This window comes from Vespula vulgaris, chromosome 15 (genome assembly GCF_905475345.1).
Source record: "Vespula vulgaris chromosome 15, iyVesVulg1.1, whole genome shotgun sequence".
Taxonomy (NCBI): domain Eukaryota; kingdom Metazoa; phylum Arthropoda; class Insecta; order Hymenoptera; family Vespidae; genus Vespula; species Vespula vulgaris.
The window spans coordinates 502,010-525,405 of NC_066600.1; the positions used below are offsets into that span (position 1 = coordinate 502,010).

General features: G+C 32.3%; 1 protein-coding gene across 2 annotated transcripts; it reads right to left on the reverse strand.

Annotated features, from left to right (window-relative positions):
• Positions 1 to 12,219: 12,219 nt before the first annotated feature.
• On the reverse strand, positions 12,220 to 18,801 carry LOC127069586 (mitochondrial potassium channel ATP-binding subunit). 2 transcript variants are annotated; one of them, XM_051006741.1, is made up of 10 exons: positions 18,491 to 18,801; positions 17,955 to 18,273; positions 17,438 to 17,605; positions 16,941 to 17,354; positions 16,542 to 16,853; positions 16,236 to 16,459; positions 15,974 to 16,148; positions 15,710 to 15,888; positions 15,482 to 15,629; positions 12,220 to 14,179 (listed from the first exon to the last, which is right to left on the reverse strand). In XM_051006741.1, the coding sequence occupies exons 1-10, from the start codon at positions 18,547 to 18,549 to the stop codon at positions 14,132 to 14,134; spliced, it is 2,046 nt and encodes a 681-aa protein (XP_050862698.1). In that variant the 5' UTR covers positions 18,550 to 18,801; the 3' UTR covers positions 12,220 to 14,131. The 2 variants fall into 2 exon arrangements, with proteins under 2 accessions (XP_050862698.1, XP_050862697.1); XM_051006740.1 differs by having other exon boundaries at positions 12,220 to 14,183.
• Positions 18,802 to 23,396: the final 4,595 nt, after the last annotated feature.

Consider the following 23,396-nt stretch of genomic DNA (forward strand, 5'->3'; position numbering starts at 1 on the left):
ATGCTAATAACGAAATATTACATTGATTTAGTATTTTTTTTCCAAATTTTTGTTCGATTTAAAGCAAATTTGGACGATTGAAAAACGTAATAAGTAAATTTCATAACAAATGTGCCGATATTCAATGGTTAATATTTCTTTTTATTCCCACTTGATCTTCATCAGGCATAGTTAAAAAATATTCAAATTATTTGAAAGACAAAATATTTCGAGCTATTTCAACAGCTGTACCCATACATCTTTTATACGTAGCATTCGTGATCGACATTGTGTTGAAATATTTCCAATATAGATTATTTGCTTTTTTCTTTTCTTTACTTTTCTTTCTCTTTCAATTTTAATTTTTTTCTTCTTTCAGTTTCAATTTTGATATTTTGTAAGTGTTTCTACGTATAGTTAGATGTATAAGTAGGCTTTATATATATTATAGACATGTAGATGTGATATGTGTTGTAGACATATAGATGTGACGTGTATTATAGATATGACAATATGAATTGTATTATGGATATGATCATCTGATATATGTTATAGATGTATAGATAGGTATATATATAAGTGTAGACACAATCATATATGTATATATGTGTGTCTGCGCGTGTGTGCGTGTGTATTTGCTTATATGCATACACACACAGACATACATAAATATATATAAAGAATCCGTCAATCACCTGAAAAGAAGAAAAAAAAAACTATATTTATTTACTTATTTATAAGAAAAGACATTATATAAGTTTATGCTTAAGTTAATTGTAAATAAAATGTATTAGACTTACGACGGATTAGCGAAACTAATTCTATCATCCTTTATCAATAATTACATATTTTATATAATTTGGTATAAAAAAACCATCAGCCATTAATATTGCATCAAAATTGGTAAATTCAATAATAGTATCATAATGATCCTGTAATTAAAAAAAAGGAGATCCGTTAAATATTATCATACCAAGGTATTTTTATATCATAGTAACTATTTTATTAAATTTTCTCAATAATAACTTGGTATGTCTATATCATCAGGATCAATTTTTTTATTTTTTGCAACAAGATTTGGGAATATTGAATGTAATTGTAATAAAAGCAATCTCTAATAGTCGTAGCTTTCGCAACAATGTAACTACCAAATAAACTACAATCAAAATTGAAATTTATAACAAAACTTTTGCAAATATTTTTGTTATTACTACTTGAAATAGTCGAACGTTTTTAAATTTCTTCTTCGGAGTAATCATTTCGATAATCATTTCAGTTAAACGATTAAAACGTTGACATTTTAAAAAATTGTTAACAAATTTTGATGCATTTTGGATTTTAGTCTTAATAAAAACACTTGAGAATTTTCGGAAAATTTTCATTAAAAATGTCCAATTGAACTTTCAATATGCTTTCTAATTGTTTATTTAAAAACTTCACTCAACATTTGAAACTTTATTTTTATCGTATAAATTATATTTGAATATAAGACTCATTTGAAAGGTAATATTAATGATGATGTTATTAATAGAGCATATTAAAATAGTCAAACATCTTTAAGTCCGTCGTAGTACTTCAAAATTATTTCGATTAAACAATTTAAATATTGACATTTAAAGAAAACATTTAATAAAACATCCTACTTTAATTTGAATTCTATTTTTATTGAGATGACTTCAGAATCTTTGGAAAATGTTAAACATGTACGATTTATCTTTCAGTATGCTTTCCGAGCGTCCTAATTATTTATTTGAAACTTTGACTTGACTGATTTAGAATTTCATTTTTCATCGAATAAGTCGTATTTCAATGAAAGCCTCATTTAAAAGATTATATTAATGACGCTGATGTTAATAGGACATATGAAAATGGTCGAGCACCTTGAAGTAATTATCCGTCGAATTACTTCATAATCATTGCCATTAAACGATTCCCATTGAACGTTTACTTTTAAAGAACTAAATAAAATATCCGGATCCAATTTGGCCTTTATTTTTATTAAAAAAACTTCAGAATCTTTGGGAAATGTTAAATATGTCCGATTAATATTCCAGTGTACTTTCTAAGCGTTGTAATTATTTCAGTTAAAAATTTAACTCAACATTTGGAATTTCGTTTTAGTCGTAAAATTTGTATTTCAATGTAAGACTTATTTAAAACATTATATTAATGATGATAATCTTAATAGGACGCATTAAAATGATCAAACAAACCCTTTGAAGTAAGTCCGTCGGATTACTTTACAATTATTCCAAACGAACGATTTAAATGTTGACGTCTAAAGAAATTTTAAAAATATCCTGATCCAATTTGGGTTTTATTTTTATTAAAGAAACTTCAGAATCTTTGGGAAATGTTAAATATGTCCGATTAATATTTCAGTATGCTTTCTAAGCGTTGTAGTCATTTATTTAAAAATTTAACCCAACAGTTAGAATTTCATTTTATATTTATAAATTGTATTTCAATGTAAAACTCATTTAGAAGATAATATTAATAATGATGACGTTAATAGGACAAATTAAAATGATCAACACCTTTAAACCCGTCAGATTACATCATAATTATTTCCATTAAACGATTTAAACGTTGACGTTTAACGAAATCGATAAAATATCCGAATGAAATTTGGGTTTTATTTTTATTAAAAACATTTCAGAATCTTCGGAAATTATTAAATATGTCCGATTAATATTTCAGTACACCTAAGCGTTATAATTATTCATTTAAAAATTTAATTCAACATTTGGAATTTTATTTTTATCGTTTAAATCGTATTTCAATGTAAAATTCATTTGAAGGTAATAGTAATTATGATAATATTAATAGAACGTATTGAAATAATCGAACACTTTGAACCAAGTCCGTCGAATTATTTCACAATTATTTCAATCAAATGATTTAAACGTTGAGATCTAAAGAAATGGTTAGAATATCCTCATTCAATCTGGATTCTATTGTTATTAAAAGCACTTCAGAATCTTTGGAAGATGTTAACCATGTTCGATTATTATTTCAGTGTACCTTTTGAGCGTTCCAATTATTTATTTAAAAATTTGATCCCACCTTTAGATTTTTATCGGAATAATCGTATTACAATGTAAGACTCATTTAAACGATAATATTAATGATGGTAATGTTAATAGGACATATTAAAATGGCCGAATCCTTTGAAGTAAGTCCATCGGATTACTTCATAATTACTCCAATTAAACGATTTGAACGTCGACGTCTAAAGAAATCGATAAAATATCCTGATTGAATCGGAATTCTATTTTTATTAAAAACGTTTCAGAATCTTCGGGAATTATTAAATATGTTCGATCATATATTTCAGTATACCTTCTAAACGTTCTAATTATTCATTTAATAATTTGACTCAACGTTTAGAATTTCATTTCTATCGTAAAAATATTATTTCAATGTAAGATCCATTCAAAAGATAATGTTAATGGGACATATTGAAATGATCGAACGCTTGGTAGCAACTCCGTCGGATTACTTCGTAATTATTCCAATTAAGCGATTTGGACGTTGACATTTAAAAAGATCGTTAAAATATCCAGATCTATTTTGGACTTTATTTTTATCAAAAACATTTCAGAATTTACCGGAATTGTGAGATATGTTCGATTAATATTTTAGTATACATTGCAAGCGTTTTATTTATTTATTTAAAAATTGGACTCGACATTCAGAATTTTCATTTTATCGTATTAATCAGTTTTCAACATAAGACTCATCAAAAAGATAATATCAATAAGGACGATCTCAATAGGACGTATTAAAATGGTCGACCATCTCGAAGTAACTTCATCGGATTACTTCGTAACTATTCCGATTAAACGATTGAAACATTGACATTCGATAAAGTCGTTAAAATTTTCTGATCTCTTCTGGACTTTACTTTTATTAGAAGCATCACGGAATCTTTAGATAATGTTGAAAATGTTCGATTGATCTTTCAGTATGCTTTCCGAGCGTCAAAATTATTTATTTAAAAATTGGAATCAACGTTCGAAATTTTGTTTTTGTCAGAAAAAATGTCAGAATCTTTTTGGAAACCTTTTGAAATAAACATTCGTTTGGTGCCAACGAAAGGTAGGATAATCGAAAAAAAAAGAAAAAAAAAGGAAAAAAAAATTTAATCACAGAATTCAACGATATCGTTTCGATCGCGGTTTGCCACGAAGACAAACCGTTTTTCTCTTGCCTTGATATCATTGAATCATATATCTCTATTCTAATTGATTAACGAATCCGCAAACAAACAATTCAACTAGTGTCAAACAAGCAAATCAACTAGTATCATAAACTCATCGACAAAGTAGTATCATCGAGGATCACGGAATAGCAAACAGCTATGCAACAGTTGGCTCTGTATACGACTATAAACGTTTAAACCGAAATATCCTAACTCTAATTATATTTTCTCCTCTGTTTAATAATTTGGCACGATATATCAAAGAAAGATTATTTCGTAAAGTGTACCGTAAATACATAAAACATAATAAAATAATAAAAAATAAAAAAAAAAAAAAAAACTATACAATTTTCTGCAGTACATTATAAAACATAGTATTTTATATGAAATTTAATAAACTGGGATATAATATAACATCTCTAATATAATTCATAGATACATAATTCAAGAACTATGCAATTGTCTATAACAGGGTATATAAAGAAAAGAGTCTATGAAAATAAATTCTCGCGTCAGATATTAGAAAAGAAAATTTCTTTTAAAATTGTATGAAGTAATGTATAATATGGCATCTCTAATATAATTCATAGATACATAATTCAAGAACTATGCAATTATTTATAGCTGGATATATAGAGAAGAAAGTTTATCAAAATAAACTTTTGCGTCAGATATTAGAAAAGAAAATTTGTTTTAAAATTATATAAAGTAACGTATAATGTGGCATCTCTAATATAATTCATAGATACATAATTCAAGAACTATGCAATTGTCTATAGCACGGTATATAAAGAAGAAACTTTATGAGAATAGATTCCTCCGTCGGATATTAAACAAGAAAATTTATTTTAAAATTGCATAAAGTAGTTTCTAATATGGCATCTCTAATATAATTCGTAGATACGTGATTCAAAAACTATGCAATTGCCTGTAACAGGATGTAAGAAAACTTATGGAAAGAAATTCTTCCGTCGGATATCGGAAAAAAGATTTGTTTTAAAATTTTGTAAAATGGCACATAACAGCAAGCATCTCTGATATAATTCGTAGATACGTGATTCGGAAACTATGAATTTGCCTGACATACGAAGGAGAAAGCGTATGGAGATAATCTTCCGTCGGATGACGCAAAAAAAATTTGTTTTGAAATTTTATGAAATAGGGTATATAAATGAACATTTCTGATATAATTTGTAGATATATGATTCAAGAATTATGATTCAAGAAATTGTCTATGTCATGATATACGAAGGGGAAAGCATATGGAAAGAGATTCTTCCGTCGGATATTGAAGTTTTTTTTGGTTTTTTGTTTTTTGTTTTTTTTTTTTGTATTTTTTTTTTTTTTAACGTTTAAAAGGGCACATAATGATAAACATCTCGAACGTTTTACGCAGATACGTGATGTGAGAAGTATGGAATTGTCTATAGCATGACATACGAAGGGGAAAGCATATGGAAAGAGATTCTTCCCGTCGGATATCGAAGTTTTTTTTTGTTTTTTGTTTTTTGTTTTTTTTTTGTATTTTTCTTTTTTTTAACGTTTAAAAGGGCACATAATGATAAACATCTCGAACATTTTTCACAGATACGTGATATGAGAATCATGGAATTGTCTATAGCATGACATACGAAGCATATGGAAAGAGATTCTTCCCGTCGGATATCGAAGTTTTTTTTGTTTTTTGTTTTTTGTTCTTTTTTTTGTATTTTTCTTTTTTTTAACGTTTAAAATGGCACATAACGATAAACATCTCGAACATTTTTCACGGATACGTGATGTGAGAACTATGTAATCGTCTATGGCATGATATACGAAGAGGAAAGCATATGGAAAGAGATTCTTCCGTCGGATATCGAAAAAAAAAAATTTTTTTTTTTAAATTGTTTAAAATGACACATAATGACAAACATCTCTAACATATTTGACAGATACGTGATGTGAGAACTAACGATTGTCCACAGAATGATATATGAAGAAGAAAGCATATGGAAAGATAGTCTCCCGTCGGATGACGCAACACAAATTTGTTTAAACACTTCATGAAATAGCGTATAATTACAAGCATTTCCAATGTAATTCGTTGATATATGATTCAAAAACGATGCGATTGTCTATAGCATGATTTACGAAGAAGAAAGCATATGGAAAGAAATGTTTCCTTCGATTATTGGAAAAAAAAAACTTTCTTTTAAGATTATGTGAAATGACATGTAATAATAACATCACTAACATAATTCGTAGATACATTATGCGAAAACTACGTGATTGTCTATAGCACGATGTATGAAGAAGGAAGCGTACGGAGAGAAATTTTTCCGTCGAATAACGAAAAAAAATATTTGTTTTAAAATTATATAAACAAGCGTATAATAACAAGCATTTCTAATGTGATTCGTAGATACATGATTCAAGAACTATGCAATTGTCTACAGCACGATGTATGAAGAAGAAAGCGTATGGAAAGAAATTCTACCGTCGGATATCGGAAAAAAGATTTGTTTTAAAATTATGTAAACTCGCGTATAATAACAACCACCTCTAATATAAGTCGTAGATACGTGATTCAAGAACTACGCAATTGTCTATAGCGCGATGTATGAAGAAGAAAGCGCATGGAAAGAAATTCTTCGTCGGATATCGGAAAAAAGATTTGTTTTAAACTTGTGTAAACTGACGTATAATAACAAGCATTTCTAAGTCGTAGTGATTGAAGAAGTATGCAATTGTCTATAGCGCGGTATATAAAGAAGAAAGCGTACGGAAAGAAATTCTCCCGTCGGATATCGGAAAAAGGATTTGTTTTAATATTATGTAAATTGGCGTATAATGATAAGCATCTCTGATACAATTAGTAGATACGTGATTCGAGAACCATGTAATTGTCTACAGCGCTGTGTATAAAGAAAAAGAGCGAATGGAAAGAAATTTTTTCGTTGGAAATCAGAAAAGAAGTTTATTTCGAAATAATAGAAAATAACGTATAATAATAAGCATCTTTAATAAAATTCGTAGATACGTCATTAAAAAACTATGCGATTGTCCATAATACGATATTTAACAAGAAAATCTATGAAAAGAAATCCTTTCGTAGGATATCAAAAAAAAAAAGAAAAAAAAGGAAAAAAAGAAAAAAAAATTTTTTTGTTGAAATTGTAGAAAATAGCGACTAGTAATAAGCACTTCTAATGTGATTCATAGATACGCGATTTAAGAACTATGCGATTGTCTATAACACGGTACATGGAGAGAAAAGCGGAAAATTTATGAAAAGAAATCCTTTCGTCGGATATCGAAAAAAAAAAAAAAAGAAAAAAATTTTTTTGTTGAAATTGTAGAAAATAGCGACTAGTAATAAGCATTTCTAATGTGATTCATAGATACGCGATTTAAGAACTATGCGATTGTCTATAACACGGCACATAGAGAGAAAAGCGGAAAATCTATGAAAAGAAATCCTTTCGTCGGATATCGAAAAGAAAAAAGAGAAAAAAAGATTTTTTTTGAAATTATGTAATAAAATAGCGTGTAGTAATAAGCATTTCTAACGTAAATTCGTATATACATGATTTAAGAACTATACAATTATCTATAACACGGCACATAGAGAAAAAAGCGTAGGAAAATAAATTCTTCCATCGAACATCGAGAAAGCAAAATTATTTTAAAATTACGTAATAAAATAGCGTGTAATAATAAGCATTTCTACTCTACTTCATAGACTTGTAACTTAATAATTACGCGATTGTCTCTACTACGGTATAGAAAGAAAAATGTGTAAAAATATAAATTCTGCCTTCGGATGAATAAGAAAAGTAAAAAGAGAAGCAAAAGAATTACTTTGATAGCGAACAAATTATCGTAGATGAACTGCATTTTTAACGTAATTCGTAGATATGTAATTAAAGAACTATGCAATTTTTTATAACGCAGCAAACAAGGAATTGTGTGAAAATAAATATTTTTGTATGAAAAATGTTCTGAAGTTTTAATATGATTTATCTTACCGACAATAAGATGTACAAAGCATCAACGATGAAGTCCAGCATCTTAGATTCTTCTATCTGGTTGTGTTCTGATCTATTCTTACGGGTCGTCCCTCCTTCTAATTAACGTCTGTCTAATGGGTATTCACGGGTTGAGTTCTTCTTGTGACTGCTCACGACGAAGACTCGTTACGGAATGAGCTGCATGCCCGATTCACGTGGAGTAGCTCGCATCCCCTTTTAATGTAGGGTGTATTCAAGCATCAAATCCCTGTTTCCCCACCATCTATCATCGCGGTCGCAAGCCCTCTCCTAGTTCCCGACATTAACTTGAGCATGCGCTGTATAGATCTCCCACTATTTTTCACATATCGACGAGAGTATCATCCCCGGTAATCTCATCCCAATGTTACCAATAATTTTGGATCGATACTGCTGTAATGAGAAATTTTTTGTTGTTTCTCTCTGTATTTTCTTCTTCTGATTCTCCCTGTCGGACGTTCTGTATATTCGTATCCTTTGATCTCCATACACGTACCCTTTTAAGAATCAAATTCTATTTATCTTTTTTTCGCGAACGAAATTTCTTTTCATATCTATTTGTTTCGATATCTATTTATTTTTCACCAGGAGAACTTTGATATTATCTAGGAAATGGAATTTAAAAGATTGTATTGAAAAGGAATTGTTATTTCATGAAAAGGGTTTATTTTTACACCATTCGTGCTTCGGGCGGTATTGATCTGTTGATCGAATAACGATAACTAGAAAAAAATATATCGGATTTCTGCTATCGTCGTAACTAATAGTTAAAGGTAAATATTGGGGGCGGTATGACGTAAATGTTATATCATACGTTTAGTTCTGAAGGAATTAAATCATTTGGATTATACAGTCCGAAATACGTAATAAGAAATGGATGATTAGAGAGATATAATATTCCTTCTAGAAAGTAATTGCTTTAGACCGTAGAGAACGAAATATTAGATAGCTAGAGATGAAGTTGTACGTTCCTCTTTGAAGTTTCCGAAGAGGTAGTAAATTTCTAGAAAAATGTAATCTTTCGTATGAAAGTACTAAATCAGTACATCATCTGTAAAAATTTGAACGAGTAATTAAATGATGAAGCTACATAAACGGATAATCAAATTTCATTGCTAATCGTATTATCTTGCTACATTCAGGTAAAGTTTGACGAGATAGAACAAGCGAAAAAATACCTGTTATATTCGAAGTTAGTATTTTCTAAAGGGGTTTCTACACACGTTCGTAGCCACACAGACGAGCAGACAGTCCCTCTTCGCACGCATTCCTGTCCAGTTAAATACGCATATATGAGCGCAGAGAAGCACACGCAGCTGGCAAATGTAATAATAAACCGTTTAAACGAAGGTACTTGAGGGTGCATATAGGAAAACGTTTTACGTGTGTTTTTCGTTTTATAGGTTTTCATTAAATCCCTATTAAAAGTTGATAACAACGGAATTGGATTGCTAATTAATTCATCCTAGTTTCCATATTTCTTACAAAAAACGCGCATTAAATAAACCTGTTTTTTTTGGATTTTTTCTAAACTCATTTCCATGATTAAATCTTCCGCTCTCGTAATTGCTTTATTTTTCGTTATTATTGTCTGATTCTCGTATTACCGTTATTGTCTATTCGCATATTATCGTTATTATCGTTTACACGGTGCATGGTCTTAAATATAATTCGAATTCAAGTCGAAATTTGATAAATCAATGATCGAAGACACAAACATCGCTTTGCTTGAAATTAAATTTACCTCTGAATCATCGTTGTCAAGCCTACATATATCGTTGTTTCAATCAAAGCGTAGGGCTCGCTACACTCACCCTAGTCTTCAAACTTCCTCCCTCCCTTTAGTACTGCTTTTACTTCGATATCGATTAGCGTATTTTCCTTTTTGAAGTCATCGTTAGTTCTAATCATTATTTTCAAATTTTTTAATTAATATTCTAAGATTTTTTCTATCGTTTTTATTTTAATCGATGCTCTTGAAACAAATTCTATCTAAATTATTATTATTATTATTATTATTATTAATATCGTCGTCGTCGTTGTCCTCGTCGTCCTCGCCGTCGTCGTTCTCGCCGTTGTCCTCGTCGTCCTCGCCGTCGTCGTCCTCGCCGTTGTCCTCGTCGTCCTCGCCGTCGTCCTCGTCGTCGTCGTTATTATTATTATTACTAGTTCGATGTCCAAGAACGATTGTTCTTTACTTTCTTTTCCTGTGTCCACTCTTGCGACGTAGGAGGTAGGGGACAAAACGGACTCTAAGAAGATTTCTCGATAAAATATTCTTTTATACGAAGAAATATTCCCTTGTTTGACAGAAAATTCTGCTTTGATCCATGTTACGCGTATAAGGTCGGACCGCCCTTCGACAAATCTTTTTGACCTCAATCGATTATATCCTCTAGTTAAAGCTGCCCACGTTTGAATCCTTTGAAAAGGTATTCCATTCCCTCTTTCCACCATTCGAATAAACCTTGATAAAACAGGGCCAGATTATACTCGTTATATCAGAATATACTATATCGTATGGGAATACGTAGTCACCATCATTATAAATTTTGCTTTCTTCTCCTTTTTGAATTTGATTTCAATCACGTAATGAATACGTATCGTTATGAATCGTTATGAATCGCTTAAAAACAGCGCTTTGAAATTCAAAGAGAATACCTTGCTTTTCAATCCAACGGACACATTTGTATCCACCGAAAAAGTGTGGAAACCTTTAATAATCCCCGATAATGTAATACCGTTGACGGTCAGCATAGTAATTCCATGCGTATTTTCCACGCATGAGATATGAATACGGATTTGTATTTTCCTTTTTCTCCTTTTCTCGAATTCAGACAATATCGCGGTTTCGTATTATAACCAACAAACTGTAGCGAAAGGATGAAATTTTTAAATACTTTTAGACGATAACCCTTCATAACTCGAGAATAAAACGCTCGACTATTTTACTAGGTCATGGAATAGATAAAGGATGTTTTTGACGAAGGATTATTCGAAATGATTTTCTTACAAACACAATAGCTCATAGAAAGGAACGGTGTTAGCTACTATGACGTTTAATAGTAATAGTAGAAATAATAATAAAAAAGCAGATGCTCCTTAGGCCGATCAATTCGCGCGCGATGTAAATTTTTCATTGGGAAAAAAACAAGTCTGAAAGATAAATATTTTTTTGCGTAAACAACATTTTTCGCAGAATATCGAGAAGTGGAAATAAATAATCTGTGCATTAATTAAAATCTGTAAAATGTTTTTATTATGAGTACGTATTGACGAAAAAAATTTCTTTTTAATAAATATTCCTGGATGGATAGCGATCAATAAAAATGGAGCAGAAACATTTCGCGTAACATGCGCTCGTCCGATATAAATTATTTTACATGGTAGTTAAAAAAAAAGGGGAATACTATATCCAATTAGCAGAGAGATTGATCGAGAAATTCAATTCCTCCTACCCCATATCCTTTTCGACCTTTCGGCTCTTTCGCCTGTGTAATAGGAAATATTCATTAAACTGCGTATATCGTATTAAACCAAAATACGCGAAAGAGAGAAAGGTAATATTACTATAGATTTTTTCCGAATTCATATTTTTCAAAATGTGAAAAAAATAAGTATTCGTTAACTTGAATAATATAAAAAGAAAAAAAAAAAGAACGTTAGTTATCTTGAAAAATATAAAAAGAAAAGAAATATGTTCGTTAACTTAAATAATACGGGGGAGGAGAAAAAAAAAAAAAAGAAAAAAAGGCAGTATTACGTGAAAAAGTGTAATATTTCTCGTTATCGAGCAACGTGCAAATAGGATATAACTTTCTCGAAAGAAATATTTAGGCGGATTTTACAAGAAAAATTATATTGTACGAAAATTGTAGCATCATTTATATGTAACAGCATTGTTATAGCATTTTTAATTATAACATGGCTTACGAAAGGAAACATCATGAGCTTCGTACATGGACCAACAAATTATTTCGTAGCGATGAATGTTAATAATTACGATAATTATTGATTAAAGTTAATTTATTTATATTATAATTACAGAAAGGAATTACATTTTTATGAACAATGTGACGTACAAATGAGATTTGACAATGCGACAATTACGACGAGAGATAATGCAAAATAAATGCGATATAATATTTTCGAGAGGTGGAAAAGAGTCGGATAACATTGACTCTTATTGATAAAAACTTTGAAAGATACTTTATTAAGAAAAAATGGATGGAGAAAAAGAATCCTCTAGGAAATGGACGAAGTAAACGAAAAAAACCAACACAAGAAATGTTTTAACAATTAATTGATTGATCGATCGATAGATTGATCGATCGATATACTGATTGATTGATTAGTTAGTTACTCAATCAATACTTGATAAGTTAATCAAAGACGGAGTTCTTAAATTTAATTTAAAAATATCATGGAAGCGAAGACGAACAGAATTCTGTAACAATCAGTTAATTAATTAATTAACATTTGTTAAGTCGACGTCGGAGTTCACAAATTTAATTATAAAATAATATCATGGAAGCGAAGATAAAAGGAAATGCATGGAAAATACAGAAGAATTAACACGCGACGAAGGAGGAAATAGTGCAGAGAGAGAGAAGAGTGAGAGGAGGGGTGGGGGGTGGGGGGTGGGGGGTGGGAGACGGGGATGGGAGATGGGGATGGGAGATGGGAGATGGGAGATGGGAGATGGGGATGGAGATGGGAATGGGAATGGGAATGGGGGTGGGATGGTGGTAGAGACAGACAGACAGACAGAGACAGAGAAACAGAGCGAGAAAGGGAGGAAGAGAGAGAAAGGAAACGAAGATGGAGAGAGAACGAGGTAAAATTCGATTGTAATATAATTTTCAATGTACTGCCAATCATCGAGAACCTTTGACTAATAACAAAGCAACCTATTGTAATCAGCCATGGAGGAGAGGAGATGGTTCATCCCCGGACGGTGAAGCTATAGCATTAAAACGGGATACTTGGCCTTCATGGGAGGACGTGGGGTGATCCCGCCTATAAAAGGGCGGCGTTTACGCTGCAACGTCATTCTTTGAGTAACTTTCGGCTAGTCGCATTCCAGAGCGATTCATAGAAAGAGTGAAGTTCTACGGGCAATCCTTTCGTACATTTTTCACGTCTCGAAAGATATTTTTAACATTTCAAACGGTACGAACGATTGTACATCGCTATTTCGTTAATTATCCGTTCATTTTATTGATATTCGTTGAATCTATCGTCTAGCATACAATTTTCTTTACAAAATGTCAAATCCGTATCATTGAAAAGATTTTCTGTGTGATCTATTCCAACTGAATTATTTTGTTGTTTGTAAAAGGAGATGCCGCGGCATCCAAAAAAAATTTATATCGTTTAAAAAGACATCATCCGATTTATCTTCGATCATTATGCAATTAAAATAAACGAATGTTCGTCGCGCATCTCAACTAATCTACGAATTTGAATGTATGTTATAGATATATAAAAGTGATATCGGCCGTAGTGATCGAGAATAACTACCAGCCGACTTATCATCATACATCTACCGACATCTTAACCAACTTCTGCGAAGTTACTCTACGTTTGAAGTATCATCTATATTGGTAAGTAAATATTTTACGATCGAAGTGATATATATTTAATTTCGTATTCTCTGTTTTTTCATAGATTTTCGTCCGATAAATACTACACAATAATGCCCAACAACAAGATAGATCGGTGCACATTAACATTGATCTGTTGCCTTTTTTTATTAATTTTTCTTTGTTGGTTCTTTTGTTTAGTGCAAACGGTCATCATCATAATATAAGAAGTATTCGTTTTTTCTTAGAAATAGAATTTCGTTATGATTATTTTCGTTACGATTATTTCTTTGTTTTAATCGATTTTTTCTTTTAATTAATTCTTTGTTCTCTCGCTAATTTATAATATGTTCCTTGTTTCTTAAATAGTTGTGCATGGGTACCTATCTAGAAAAAAATTTAATTAAGGTACACATGTAGCACACAGTATTAATACATATATAAATGTTGTGTGTGTAGGAAGTAGATCACAATTAACCGAAAAATGTCAGTGTTCGTGTTCCATATAATCGATATTTGAAAAACATATACATCTACGCGTCTATATTTACAAAATATGTGTTCCGTTCTATTTACATTCAAATAAAATTTACTTCGACGTTTTATTTTTTTCAAAGAAAGTAATTTCGAAAATAATTGCATATAGACGCGTAGCATACAATGTCATTATTATATAAATGTCATGTGTCTGTGCGTGTAGATGAGAATGATGGAAAGGCAGATGAGATGAAGCGAATGTCCGTATTTTGCGTTCTTTATAATCCAAAAATATTTAAAAGAACTAGACTTTTACGTATTTATATTTTGCAAACGATTCGATACGACTGATTTCGTTTTATTTATATTTAAAAAAGACTCGTTTCGATTTGTATTATTTCAAAGTAAAATGATTTTGAAAGAGATTCGACGCAAAGAGACGAGTAGAGCTTGCGAGTAGAGTAGTATCAATATATAAATGTTCTGTGTCGTAGTAAATAGATGACAGTCGATCAAAGTGAATTTCTGTGTTTTGCGTTCCTTATAATCCGTATTTAAGAGAGCTATGATTTTATGTATTTATATTTACAAACGATTTAATACGAATATCGAATTTCGTTTCGCTTATATTTAAAAAAATGTCTTCTTTCGATATGCGTTTTCTTCTAAACGAGGAAATGATTTTGAAAATGATTCGACTTAGTAGTAGTATATAAATGTTGTGTGTGTAGGAAGTAGATCGCAGTTAATCAAAAAATGTCTGTATTCGTGTCTCGTATAATCGATATTTAAAAAGGATATACTTTTATGTGTTTGTATTTGCGAAAAATGTACTTCGTTTCGGTTAGATTTAAAGAAAAGTTCACTTCTATGTACATTTTCTTCAAAGAAAATAATTTTGGAAATGATTTGATGTACTTTGATCAACTATTTAAAAAGTATGTACTTTGATTTTGCAGTTTCTTTAAAGAGAAGTACTTCAATTTACATTTTCTTTAAAGAAAATTATTCGTTTCGATATACTTCCATTCAAAGAAAAATCTACTTCGTTGTATATCCGTTTCTGTTTCCTTGTGATTCCTCTATTTTTATTTCTAGTTCTCTAAGTTCATCGATGTATATTTATTTACAATAATTGTAATTTAACCTTGTTTGAAGTTAATGAATATATGTATTAAGCATATGAAATAATGATTATTCAAACCTACCTCTACGATAACACCATGTTGCAATACAACTATAATATCAGCAGATTTTATAGTACTTAGTCTATGAGCAATAACTAACACTGTTCTATTTCGGGTTACATTCTCTAAAGCTTTTTGTACCAGTCTTTCGCTTTCATAATCCAACGCGCTGCATTGAAAAAGATAAAATCCATTTTAAAAAACAGAACGAAATACGTGACAAATTATTGATGTTTAATCTCTTTATACCTCGTTGCTTCGTCCAATATTAAAATCGATGGCCGCATTAGTAGTGCTCTGGCAATGGCAATACGCTGTTTTTGTCCTCCGGACAATTGTGCGCCTCTCTCGCCAACCTGAGTTTCGTATCCATTTGGAAATTTTGTAATGAATTCGTGAGCATTTGCTTCTTTCGCCGCTTGTACGATCTGGTAGATTACATGATATATAATATGTAATGAGAGATGCTTTGACGAAATATTAAAATTTTTACTTATATATCATATTGTTTACCTCCTCGTCCGTTGCATCTTGCTTTCCATATCTGATATTTTCCATTATGCTAGTTGCAAAAAGTACGGGTTCTTGATTTATATATGCTAATACAGTACCTCTAAGATAGCTAGAATTGAGAGACCTAATGTCCCATTTATCGATCGAAATGCTACCCTCGTTGACGTCATAAAACCTGCGTGGAAATTTAATAAATTACAAAATGTAGGTACAACACAGATTTTACGTTTTACAGTACAAATTCATTTCGGAAATGTTATACCGTTCTAACAGCGCAGCAATGGTCGATTTTCCATTTCCACTAGAACCCACAATAGCGACCGTTTTACCAGAGGGAATATTCAAATTAAAATTCTTCAGAATGATGTGATCCGGTCGTGTTGGATAACTAAATTTCACGTTTTTAAATTCTATATCGCCGGACAAAGTCTTTCCCTCTATTGTTTCTCCTCCTACCATCATTTGCGACGGTGGCATATTTAAATACTGGGGAATGAAAGTTACATACCATTGCAAACAATACATATAAAATCGTGTGCACGAGTTTCAAATAGAAATGATAAAATACCTCGAAAATTCGAGCACCAGCAGTAACTCCTCTTACGTATGTTCCAAATAACAAAGATAACTGAGATAGAGATCTTTGAATTATTTGGGTTGCCATCAAAAATGCCATAAGATCGCCGGACGTTAATTGCCCGATCGACATTAAGTGACCACCGAAGTACAAGGTACAAAGCAGTATACCATTTAAAAACAGATTCGTTCCTGCTTGAAACAAGCCAATACCGAATCCTAAATTTTCATACAGCTCAGATGCATGTTCAACTTCCTTAGAAAATACTTCCGTTTCTCGATTTTCTGCTGCAAACGCTCTTACCTGTAGAAAGGTCATTGTAAATATTAATGTTGAATTGGTACATAGCATTTGAGTAGATTTCAAGATATAACGTAATCATTGGTATACCGTTCGTATATTCTGGATAGCTTCTTCGCAGACAGCAGTGGCTTTTGCAATTTGGTTTTGTGCATCTGTAGACAACTTACGCAAACTTTTTCCTAATAGAGTACCGACGAATATAACTGGTGGCATACATAATAACATTGCAGCTGTCAGTTGAGGCGATAACATTATCACAGAAATGACACAACCAATAATTTGTGTAGAACTTCTTAAACCTTGCGATATACAAATTTTGAATGTGCTTTTAAAATCCTGAATATCACTCGTTAATCGACTTACTATTTCGCCAGTTCGATTTTTATCAAAAAATGCAACATCTTGCATGATGACAGATTTGAATACATTTTGACGTAACTTCATTGCTACTCTTTCCCCTATATGAGAAAGTGTATGAATATAAATAAAAGTGAAAAACGCCTGCAACATATAAATTTTGTTATAATTCAAAATGACAAAAAAGAATTTTCTATCTCTTTTAACAGTATATAAAATCCACGTACTTGTGCAACGTACATACGTGCCAACAAAAAGGTTGGTTTCAGAAGCATTTCCAGTGTATTTCTTGTAGAATCATTTCTTTTATCTTGAACTATTTTTGTCAATACATTTATGATATTACCAACAGATTGTGGTATCCAAATATTTAACATTGCTACGATTAGGGCGCTCTACAAATAAGAAATATATTCAATATAATAAACAATATACAGTAATGGATTTACACAGCGGCGGTAGAAACGATCGCGTCGGCTTTTGTAAACAGAGCGCTCGTACAACTACATAAATATAATTTAATATCTGTTGGTCAATAAATAAATGTTACGTCTATGTTTGTTTTATAATCCAATTTGATCACAGTATTTTTTGCTACACCATTTGTATAAACAGCTGAAGGAAGAAAATTGTATTGTGTAAAATGGATTTACTTTAATACCAGCGCCTTTGATGTTTTAAGCAGCTTGAAAGCTAAATCCGCCTACAACAGTATATACTTTTTATCAATATTATCATACTTACTGACAAAGAAATCAATAAATGCCAAACATGCGGATATAAATACTCCAAAAAATCTTTCCATTGAAAATGCGGTCCGACGCTATCTTTTGTTTCATTGTTTTGCTTAATCGCTTCGCATATCGCTTGTTTCGTACTTATCTTAAACGCATAAGCTCCACCTATTCCTAATGTTCCCCAACCGACTTTATAAATATTTGACAAGATCTTTTGCTTTTTGTGTTCCTGCTTACTAGATCTTTTAAACGTTCCACTAAAAGTTCTCTTGAATTGAAAGGCGACATTGTTCTTTCCTTTGAATGGACTACTTAGAAACGAGTCTCTGAAAATAACGACAAGATTCTTATATTTATTATCATTAACAATAATCAATAATTATCATCATTAACGATAATCAATATTAGTAATAATGTACACTACTAAAAAAAAAAAAAAAAAAAAAAAGGGAAAAGAAAAAAAAAATGAAAAAAATGAAAAAAAGAAAATAACCAAATACAATTTTTTTACTACAAGCTTACAATAATTTTAAAAATAATTACCTTGCAATCAACGGAAAAATGGCATGTTGTTTATATGGAATAATTCGCAACAAAGACATAACGAGCAAAATATTATTTCATGATATATATATAGATAATATAGTTACATAAATTTCCTCCAAAATCGGTATTAATTCAACATAATTGTTACACATAACGGAAGTATGTAATGGAATCAAATGTATTTATCGATCGACTTTTTAAACAAAAATTGAATATAAACTGAAGCTTCCGTACGGAACGAAATCTGAATACAAAATGAAGGTCGAACATAAAGTAACTTAACCTTCAGCGTTAGTAAGAAACAGCGCCATTATTTCTTCATCAAGTTTGCATTTGCTGAAGACATTGTTAGATGGCATTACAGAGTATAGGCGTGGTTGCATCAGGCCGCAATTAAATTAAACAAGTTGTTCCAATTTTTTTTTTTTTTTTTTCTTTTTTTTTTTTAGACAGATTTTTAATCTTCATTTTTTTCTTCTTTCCCTATAATTTATAAAAATATATATTTATATGGTATAATCTCATAATATGCAATAATTACAAATAGTTTTTATCACAGAAATAAATTAATAATAATAAAAAAAATAATGAGTCGATTTAAACATTTCATTTTTGAGTAGAAAGAAAAAAAGGAGATTGAGAAAATGCGAAGTTAAGAGATTTAATTAACAATCCAATTCAGTTTTCGATTTCCTTTAAACGGATTTTGAAAATCACGAAAGAAATAGGACCCAAACGATATGTATTAATGAAAATTGGATTGTAATAAAGGAATTTATTGAATTAATTCAATGAATTTCCCATTTCACGAAAGCCGTTAATTAATTAAACTGATTTAAATTACACAAATTAAAACTAATCTCTTGTCCTGGTAGGGGAAAAAAAAAAATGAAAGGAAGGAAAATAGAAAAAAATAATCTGAGAAATTAAGTACTTAATTTCTTGTTTATATTTTTCAAATTAAATTTTCTTAATAATTGGGAAAATCATCGATGCTCACAAATTATAGTAAAGATGTAGACAAAGATGTAGACAAGCTAGTTCGACTCTGCAATTACCAAAATCATATGTCATTGGTAGTCTCAGTAGGTAAGTACTTCACAAAGTGCTCAATTGTACCCTCCATGGAACGTTGAATACGGAAGAGGGCGTATTTTAGAGTGGAGGTAATAGCTTCACGGGCAATTAAACGTGGCAAATGCGTAAATACACGTTCTTAACTTTGTGCTCAAAGAGGCTCGCTTAGAGCGATTAGGTCTTTCAAGGCCTAACCGTTCACCCTAAACCTCTATCCCTCAGAGGGGGCGAAGGAGGTGGAGAGGGAAGAGGATAAGAAGGAGGAGCCATCATTTCAGACATTTTTTATCCGCAATATCATGCGTGTTATACTCTTCTAATTAAAGCCTACAACTCTCTTTCTACAACGAAAACGCATTTCGTCTTCGATATATTCTCCTTATTTTCTACTCTTCTTTTTTTTCTTCTTTTTCGAGATTTTATCTCGCTATTTCTTCTCTTAGGAATATATATATATATATATATATATATATATGTATATACGTATATATATATACATATATATACATGTATATATATATATATATATATATATATATATATATATATATATATATGTATATATGTATATACGTTTAACAAATTTCAAGACTCAGTAGCTTGAACGTCGATTATGTCGTTAAAGTCGTTGATCCTTCACGTGAATCTTTACTTCGAGGAATAAAAAGAAAATTACTCGGTATCAACTCGGGTGAACATGGAGAGTGATTGAGAACTGGCATTTACTTCTTCGCTAAAAACCATTACAACTGTAGTTTTGTGAGCAGGCAGATTGACGTGTAGCAAGTAGAAATCCGCGAATAAAACAACATCCCAAAGGACTTTTCTGATAGTTTCTCATGGTTGTATGAGTATTCTATGCATTGTACTCAAGTGGGAGAAGTTTATGTAGAACACCTGAACCACTGAAACTGCCATCTTAACATTTCTCTATGTCTTATTAATCCAGTGTTACAACTTTTTGGACAAACGGTGTGTATATATATACATATATATATATATTATATATATATATAAAAAAGGAATAAAAATCAACGAGACTGTTTCTATAAATATAAATTAGAATCGATTTCAAACGATAAGAAATCCGCGTTTAAAATCATCTGGTATAAACTGGAAACAAATGGTATCCGAGTCGAGGTCATCCTCTTGACCTAAATTCCGGAAGCAAAAGCGAGACAGCAACTGGTTTTCATGTATGAGAGGTATTTATATATGTATATATTATACATACACACACATATATATATGTATATATGTATATACACACATACATACAATATATACAAATAAATGCATCGTTTATCGTAGAGGAATGACGATATCATCGTTCGGAATTACTGAATGCTCGAACATGGCTGGGTAGAAAAGGCATGAGATTTCCTCGAGAAGTACAAGCGAGAGAGAGGAGGGTGGATAAAGCTCGGTTATATTCGCGATATCTGCGATAGTTCGCGGTGCTGTGGGCCGATAGAAGAATGGACCAAATGAAGCCTCCTAAATTTCAACACCCTCTTTGCCGCCTCTGTCTCTCGTCCCAGGGAGACGGAACACTTCTCGTTCAACCCCTCCCTGATATTCCTTCCAACTCACCCTCTCTCTCTCTCTCTCTCTCTCTCTCTCTCTCTCTCCCTCTCTCTCTCCCTCTCTCTCCCTCTCCCCCTCCCCCTCCCCCTCCCTCTCCCTCTCCCTCTCCCTCTCACCCTCTCTCCCTCTTACCCTCTCACCCTCTCTCCCTCTCTCGCTCCCTCACCCTCTCTCTCTCCCTCTCTCTTTCTCTCCCTCTCTCTCCCCCTTCTCCCTCTCTCTTATACGGCCAGTAGGTACCTTCATCCATGAACACACGCGGTGCAGGTACGGGGTGGCGATGACGTAAAGTCAACGTGGGCCAATGGACTGTCTCCTAGTCGAGCTCTTCGGGGTTGGGAGGATCAGTATTGGGCGTGGCTCAAGAGATCATGCTGATATTCCAGGGGTGGGGGTTGCCGAAGTGTGCCCCGGGGTGTAATATCATACCGCTAGATGGATAAATAGACGCACGAGGAGACGAAGGGAAACGAGGAGATAGAGATAGAGAGAAAAAGAGAGAGGGAAGGAAGGAGAGAGAGCTTGAGAGGACGACACGAGAGGGAGGAAATGAGGAAAGGGTCGCATACGGAACATCGCTCTAGGGTGAGGAGTGGGATGCGAAGAGAAACGTGGAGGAAAGAATGGAATGGCGGGCTAGAGATAGAAAGAGAGATTCAGGCAACGGAGGGGGAGAGAAAGAGAGAAAGAGAGAAGGTGGAATTGGGTGGCCGTGTGATGCGCGGGAGACTAGAACAAATAATGGTTGTAGTCAGCCTCAGCTTCTGAGGTATTTTCCAGCCGCGCGAGTTATACGTATCCGTACGACGAGAGCACGCTCGAACGTGCTACGTGTCCGAGCTTAAACCCTTCTATCCTATACTGCGAGATGTTGCACTAAGGTATATCCTTCTAAACCACACCGTCGACTCGTCAACTTGCCACTCTATCCATCTGTGTCAAAGGCTAGAAAATCTATTTCAACTATTTACTTTTCAAAGACCTTTTCTGTTTTTTTTTCTTTTTCTTTTTCTTTTTTGTAATCGAAAGAGATTATTCCGAATTCATTTATTAAAAATAAATCCACTTTGCGCTTTTTGTAAATTAATCCATTCTGTCGATACGAGGCGAGAATATTTTTGAAATAAGATATTTATCACGTACGTACGTATAGACGTGCATATTGTAATCGGAGAGTACGATTAATATTGTGCTGATTCTTCTTACGTCAAAACCAAAAGAATTTCTGTTAATGGGCATTCGTTGTATCACGCTCTTTTTTATTCTATTCGCGATGACGTTCAACAGTATCGATCGATCAAAACCCGCGTAATATTGCCGTAGTATTATAAAATGTACGGTACAATAGTATTAATATGCAGTAGCAAGCTGATATATATTTTACGTTAAAATTATTACGCAGTAGTACAAAATTATATTGCAATGATGAATTATGAGATTTAATTTTTCATATTCACCTACTACGACACAAGTACATTACACGATACGATTACACAGTTTCATTCTTTATTTTCAATGACCGTTAAGATCATCATTCGTTGGAATAGGTATTGTCGATAAATAAGCACTTCTTCTCCTTATTCTTCTTCTTCTTCTTCTTCTTCTTCTTCTTCTTCTTCTTCTTCTTTTATCGGGGTTTCGATTACGTTACATGATTTCGTTGCATTAGGGTCGATGACGTTGTTGAGAGGTATTTCGATTAAGAGTATCGCCTCGTGTAAAACCCATCATTTTATTCGTCGGCGATGGAATAATTTAATGCCAACGAAGAGAAAGAGAGAAAGAGAGTCATATCGGTAGATGGGGTCTGACAATGAGAGAAACCGAGCCATCATCGGGAAAAGCTGGCATGCCTAGCTGGCTGCTATCGTCTCGCATGCGATTTTGTAGAATGCTGAGTGCAATGTGTAGCGGAACAGGATGTTGTCAGCTGAAATTAAATTTTCCTCCTGGAGCGGCGGGTCGCTCGGCAACCCGATATTGTGAGAGTTAAGCCGCGTGCACACCGACCGATCTCTACAAAGACAATGTTGTTATCAAATAAGTCGAAACGATCGTAACGAAATCAACGAACATTTGTGACACATACACATATACGCACACTCACGCGAGCGCGCGTGCGTACGTGTGCTCGTGTGCGCGCCTATACAGAGATACTCATAAATCAATTGAGAAAAGTTCATTATTATTGTAAAAGGGTTTAATTTTGAAAAGTTAAAATTTAAATGCACGTATAGCA

Bases quoted from the DNA above. Each gene is read 5' to 3' on its own strand.
- LOC127069586 (XM_051006740.1), bottom strand. From the start codon at position 18,549: ATGTCTTTGTTGCGAATTATTCCATATAAACAACATGCCATTTTTCCG. The intron at 17,606-17,954 runs GTAAGTATGATA...TCTTATTTGTAG, and splicing joins ATTTATTGATTTCTTTGTCA to AGCGCCCTAATCGTAGCAAT. The intron at 15,889-15,973 runs GTAAACAATATG...GTAATCTACCAG, and splicing joins AAGATGCAACGGACGAGGAG to ATCGTACAAGCGGCGAAAGA.